Genomic DNA, 6,677 nt, shown 5'->3' with positions numbered 1-6,677 from the left:
GTATTCTAAAAATGAATACGATTGGAAAATGGGTTGTGCCTCACTAGATCAGAAAATAATAAATAAAAAGAAGGGCAACAACCTTGAATGACGACACAGTTTGGTCGTTTCCAATAGGGCTCAGTCAGGACTAGTTTTGCTGGATTCTTCCCTCTATCGAGCCAGATTGGGCCAAATCTGAACTACCACGATCTAATGACCTCTTGAATTCTCACATGAAATAGCAAGTTCCTTTATTTGCAGTGTGGTGAGCAAGTTCTACCAGCACATCCTGGCCTTAGCATTTGCCATCCATGAGATCAATGAGAATTCCAAGATCTTGCCCAATATCACACTTGGGTTCCATATTTATGAGAGCTACAACAATGCAAGGGTGACCTACTATAACACTCTAGACCTGCTCTTCCGATCACATAGATTGGTTCCCAACTACAACTGTGGCATAAGGAGCATTCTATTGGGAGTCATTGGTGGACTCGACTCAGATACTTCCTCACTAATAGCAAGCATTTTAAGTCTCTTCAGGATTCCACAGGTAAGACCAGTGCATGGCAGCAACTGGGATTTTCCATTACCTGACTCACAATTCTTTCCTATTCTTTCACAATTCTCACTATTGAAAAAGTACCACATAGTGGTGGAATTGGTGCTCTTGCATTTGATGTTCTATACTCCAATGGTATATTTGTCAATCTTCATGCTAGGAAAACCCCCTGATGCCCAGATGTTAAAGGAAAATGGTGGCATGCCTCCTGCACTGGCACAAACTGCAATAGAGCAGTCAGCGCCTGTTGTTAGAGGCACTCCAATCGCACACAACTTGATGCACTGCTGGGAAGGTCTGCATCTTCCCATCAGCATCACTGCCACTCACCAGATCAGGTAAGGAACTGGGAGAGGATGAGGTAGGGTGGAACAGGGGTGGGGAGAAGTTGGAGTCAGGAGTTGGCTGATGGCTCTGGCATGGCCGATATCCTATCCCTTTCCTGGAACTGATCCTGGGTAGCACATGAACCTGCACCAGCTATTTAGCTAGAGCAGGTCCTAGTAGATCCTCTGCACCATGGAGGGTTAACCCTGGTTTAGTTCATGCACCATTTTGGTTCATGGACCAAAATGCACCATGTTGGTTCAGGTATATAGGTATATACCTGGAATTTTTGTTTGTTTGTTTTCTGGCATACTAACTCTCTTAGGGCCCAATCCTAACCAATTTTCCAGTGCTGATGCAGTTTCACCAGTGGGGTGTGGGCTGCATCCTGTGGTGGAGGGGCAGTCCCTGGGGCCTTCTCAAGGTATGGGAACAAGTGTTTCCTTACTACGGGGCTGCATTGTGGCTGCAGCAAAGCTGGAAAGTTGGATAGGACTGGGCCCTTAGTTGAGGACCCCTGATGAGGGTACCACATGCAAAAAAAAAAAATGTCTAACCTTATATATAAATACTATACTTATGTTCCCTATCATAATGGTTGGCAACCTTCAGTCTCGAAAGACTATGGTATAAGCCTACAGCACCCCATATTCCCAGGCGGTCTCCCATCCAAGTACTAACCAGGCCTGACCCTGCTTAGCTTCCGAGATCTGATGAGATTGGGCATGTGCAGGGTAACAGTTGCTGCCCTATCATAAATGTCTGTCCTTCCCCCCCCCCCCCAGATATCATATGGTTCATTTGAATCAAAAGCAAATGATGGAACCAATCTCCCTTCTTTTTACCGCATGGTTCCCAGTGAGACCCTTCAGTATTGGGGGATCATCCAGTTACTTGTCCACTTTGGATGGAAATGGGTGGGGCTCATCACTCAGGATGATAATGCAGGGGACCAGTTCTTGAAGACCATGGAGTTGCTCCTTGCCCACAATGGAATGTGTTCAGCCTTCACAGAAATCGTGAGAAAAAAGCTACCTTACACCGGTGTGACTGACTTTTTAAGCAACTTGCTCAATGACATTCCAGATTTCCTGGAGAGTAAAGCCAAAGCAGTTGTTATATATGGAGAAAATGTATGCTTAAGAAGATTGGCAAGCATTATATTGAGAAAAAGTATGTTTTCTGCAACCAGTTCTCCACTAAAGGGGAAGGACTCTACAGGGAAGGTGTGGATTACAACAGCCCAAATAGATTTTACATTAAGTATTTTCCTAAAACATTTTGAAATGCAGAACTTCCATGGTGCTCTTTCCTTCACGATTCACTCAAAGCAGCTTCTAGGCTTCCGACGGTTTCTTGAGAATATAACCCCCTTGGAGGCAAAAGGAAACGGTTTTATCACGGAATTCTGGGAGCAAGTGTTTGATTGTTTAATGCTAAACTCTGAAGAAACGATAGGTGCTGATTTAAGATGTACTGGCAATGAGAGGCTGGAGAGCCTTACTGCACCTTTTTTTGAAATGAGTATGACCGGCCATAGCTACAGTATCTATAATGCTGTCTCTGCACTGGCACATGCATTGCATATTGTACACTCATCTAGATCCAGATTCAGAGCCATGGAGGATGCTGGAAGATTTGAACCTCAGAATGTGGAATCCTGGCAGGTAATGTCTCCTCACCGATTTCTACCTAGAGCCACACTCTGAAACAACATGTGGTTGTTACGTTTCGGGTGTCCTCCATTCACCAATTACCTGAAATTATTTCCCTAATTAGCATCACATAAATGCTCCACAACCACAATATTTCCAAAATAATGACTCTTCCATTGGAAGTAGTTGATTTGGAGCGCAATTCTAAACGCTCTTTGGGCCGGCAGAAGTCCCTTGCACCGGCCCAGAAAGGTTCCAAGCATGCCATAAAGCACATTTGCACCTCCATTGAAGTAAGCAGAGCCAGCGCATGGAGGCGCACCAGCCCACAGAGGCCAAATACAGCCTCCACGGTGGCAAGGAAAGGTAAGTCTGCACCAGCCAAGCTTGGCCAGTACAGGGGTCTCGGTTGGTAGACAGAGGAAGAGGGAGGAGGGAGGCATTTTGGGGCAGGGAGGGCAGTAGGCGGACAGGCCTGTGGGCAGGTAGATGGGAAGTGGGAGACAAGGACAGGACTTGACCATTATGCCGGATCCTGGCCCCCGTTCCCAGGCTGTGCAGATTGGCTCCTGGTTCCTCCATTCTGCTCAAATTTGCGCCACCTCATCAAGTGGCACAGATTTGAGTAGAGCCATTGGGGCCCTAAGTAAGGGGGAAAGATCCGCCTGTGCCCCTGAGCCACAGTCGGCATCAAACTTGAGCTGGATACAGCACAGGCCCGTTGACCTGCCTATTCCAGCACAAGTTAAGTTTGCGCTGTTGCTTCACAATAATCATTACTAATTCCTGGCTGCCTTTTTCTGCTTCTATGATTTGGCAACAATGCGGGTGTGTGTGTGTGATTTTATTATCAAGTTGTTCAGTTTGCAATATTTTCCTCTATTCTAAAGGAAAATAATGACTACTTCTAGTAATATAGGTTTAATCAACTACATGTACAGAGTCTGCGTAGATTCATGTTCTCTTTCTACCCAGCTGCACTCGGTGCTCCGCTGGATCTCATTCAACAACAGTGGTGGGGAAGAAGTTACGTTGAATGAACATGGAGAATTAGCAGCAGGATTTGATATTACCAACTTGGTCACCTTCCCCAACAACTCCTATGTCAGAGTCACTGTGGGGAGGCTGGATCCTCAGGCTCCCCCAAGCAAAGCATTCAAGATACATGAGGACCAAATTCAATGGCCCAGAAACTTGAGTCAGGTGGGGAAATCACCTCTCTGTTGATTGTCTTCCTAACAACAATATCCATGCTCAGACCAAAAACGAGCAAGCATTAGATTTCAGGAAACAGAATTATTAAACACTTTGACGTACAGTGGTTAATAAACCTATGAGACAAATTTAATGGATTGGGAGCCCAACCCTATCTACAGGCATGCTGCCCCAATGGGGCGTGTGTAGTGAGTAGTGGTGGTCACAAATGGCCTTCAAAGGAATTCCATTGGACTCACCACCCTGACTGGTGAGTCAGGGGTGCAGGGCAGGAGTTGCGAGGAATGGGGTGGTGAGGGGGAAGAACCTGTGACAACTAGGGCAGGAAGGAGTGTGTGTCAAGGCCGGGAAAGGGGCAGTACTGGGATAAAAGACTGGGCTAGATTGTAGCAGAATGTAGAGAAGCAATGTCCCCTGCCATTGTGGGAACAGCTTGTGAAGAAGGTTCTGTGTGAATCTCTGGAATTTCCTTTCACAGTGTTTCAGAATGTCCCTCTGCTTTCAATTTTTAACATCTACCAACCTTATATATATATATAATTTGACTGTATTTGGTTGTATTGTTATATTCATTGGCTCCTATTGGCAAAAAAGTACAGAATCAGTAAATAAATTAGTAAATAAATCTATTCCGTTTTGTATTTTGCTTAATATGCTAAACATAAAGTGTATACAATGTGCCCATGTCATTAAGACCATTACTGATCAGTAGGTCATCCCTTAAGGAGGACTTCCCCAGGTTTGTTGTAATTTTGGAGTTTTCCTTGTTATGAGGACAGATGCCTCCCGTATCTCTGTGTAATGACAACTGCCAGCCAGGTTCCACCAGGAAAAAGAAGGAAGGGGTGAAATTTTGCTGCTATGATTGTGTTCCATGTCCAGAAGGGAAGATCTCAAATCAGAAAGGTAGGAAGCATGCCATCAACAGCCCAATCCTATCTCCCATTAGTAGCACTGATGCAGCCATGCCATGGAAGTATGCATTGCATGCTATGGGGAGAGGCAAGAAAAATATTTTTAGCTTATTTTCCATAGGCCCCATGATTGCCTATATAGTTGGTATATATCTGAGGAATAAAGGTAGAGGTGGGTTGGAAACGGGGGGGGGGGGTTTGCCAAGATCCACCCCTCCAGCCCATTCCCACTTCCTGTCCTGATCCACCCAGATACTCTTAATCTCCACCCACAAAACACCTCCCCCACCAAATTGCCTGCAGTGGTGCAGACCACAGTTCACAGGGATGCAGTTTTGATGCTGCTCCTGCTTTGTGGCATCAGCTCAGTGTGGTTCAATGGTGGTGTGCTTTGCACCCTATAGTAGGGCCTTTTATGATAGTTGGACACTGTTTTATTGTCATAAAGTGGTGGACAGGATGCAGTCATAAGAAACGAAGCCTGTGACACAAACACACAGCATCAGGGAGAGGCAAATGGTTAGCACAGTTTCCCCCTCCCCACCTTAGCTCCCAGCGTATGATGGGTAGTAGATTTTTATCCTGCTGCAGTTTTTATTTTAAAGTTTAATAAAACAATCCAGTCTAATTCCAAGCCTGTGTCCTGCATGTTATTTGGAGGTGTGTGGGTAAAAAGGCAGAAATAAAACACTGAGGGCACATTCCTAACCAGGTCTACTTAGAAGTAAGTTATATTGCGTTCAGTGGATCTTACTCCGAGGAAAGTGAGGTTAGGATTGCAGCTGAAACCTGTACCCAAGGTGTACTTCCAGAGTAATGGAAACTGTTACAAAAAGATTGTGGAATGGTGTTGGGTGAAGAAACTTCCTTTACCATGGTAATAAGGCAGAATCATAGTCCCGGAACCAAGAGAAGATGGGAGGGAAAGAATCATGTATTTTTATATTGAAAATGCCAAGTTTGATTGCTGCAAAACTATGATGCAGAATCGCCATGTAGGATCCTTTTGGAAATCATTGGGCCTTCAGGAGTTAACTCCTGGAAGCAGCAGATTTTGGGAAAGGTGTCTTCATTCCTGAGAATAATCATTTCTGTATTAAATAAGAATATATTCCTTTTTCAGACATGGATTACTGTGTCCCTTGCCAGGACGATCACTATCCAAACAAGCACCACGATCAATGCATTCCCAAGACTTCAAGTTTCCTGTCTTTTGAAGAACCCTTGGGCATCACTTTAGCTGCTTTGACTCTTTTCTTCTCTGTGACCACAGTTTTGGTGCTTGGGATCTTCATCAAGCAGAGGGACACTCCCATCGTCAAAGCCAACAACCGCAACCTCACCTATCTTCTCCTTGTCTCTCTCCTCCTTTGCTTCCTCTGCTCTTTGCTCTTCATTGGAGAGCCTAATAAGTTGACCTGCCTCCTCCGACAAACAGCTTTTGGCATCATCTTCTCCATTGCGGTTTCTTCTGTTTTGGCCAAAACCATCACAGTGGTTGTAGCTTTCATGGCAACCAAGCCAGGAAATGTTTTCCGAAAATGGGTGGGGAGAAGATTGACACAATCTATTGTCTTATCCTGCTCCATTATTCAAGTTGGTATTTGTGCTATCTGGCTGGGTATTGCACCCCCATTCCCAGATTTGGACATGTACTCCCTGTCAGGCAAAATTATAGTGCAGTGCAATGAGGGGTCAGTCACCATGTTCTATTGTGTGTTGGGTTACATGGGAATCCTGGCTGCAGTAAGTTGCACTGTGGCTTTTCTAGCCAGAAGATTACCTGATACTTTCAATGAAGCCAAGTTCATCACCTTCAGCATGTTGGTCTTTTGCAGTGTCTGGTTGTCTTTTATGCCAACCTACCTGAGCACCAAAGGAAAGTACATGGTGGCTGTGGAGATCTTCTCAATTTTGGCTTCCAGTACTGGGTTACTGGGCTGTATCTTTGCCCCCAAATGCTTCATTATTTTGCTGAGACCTCATTTGAATAAAAGAGAACTAATAAAGAGAACAATATAA

At 44.9% G+C, this 6,677-nt stretch overlaps 1 protein-coding gene and 1 pseudogene across 1 annotated transcript; one reads left to right on the top strand and one right to left on the bottom strand.

The window, feature by feature from the left end:
• Positions 1-1,503: 1,503 nt before the first annotated feature.
• On the bottom strand, positions 1,504-1,620 carry LOC136654614 (5S ribosomal RNA; annotated as a pseudogene).
• Positions 1,621-4,520: 2,900 nt separating this feature from the next.
• Positions 4,521-6,677, top strand: LOC136653716 (vomeronasal type-2 receptor 26-like). The gene is made up of 2 exons (XM_066630598.1): positions 4,521-4,647; positions 5,779-6,677. Exons 1-2 carry the CDS (start codon positions 4,521-4,523, stop codon positions 6,675-6,677), a joined length of 1,026 nt encoding a protein of 341 aa, XP_066486695.1.

The sequence above is a fragment of the Tiliqua scincoides genome, chromosome 5, assembly GCF_035046505.1.
Source record: "Tiliqua scincoides isolate rTilSci1 chromosome 5, rTilSci1.hap2, whole genome shotgun sequence".
NCBI classification, from domain to species: domain Eukaryota; kingdom Metazoa; phylum Chordata; class Lepidosauria; order Squamata; family Scincidae; genus Tiliqua; species Tiliqua scincoides.
This window is presented reverse-complemented; position numbering and strand designations above follow the sequence as displayed.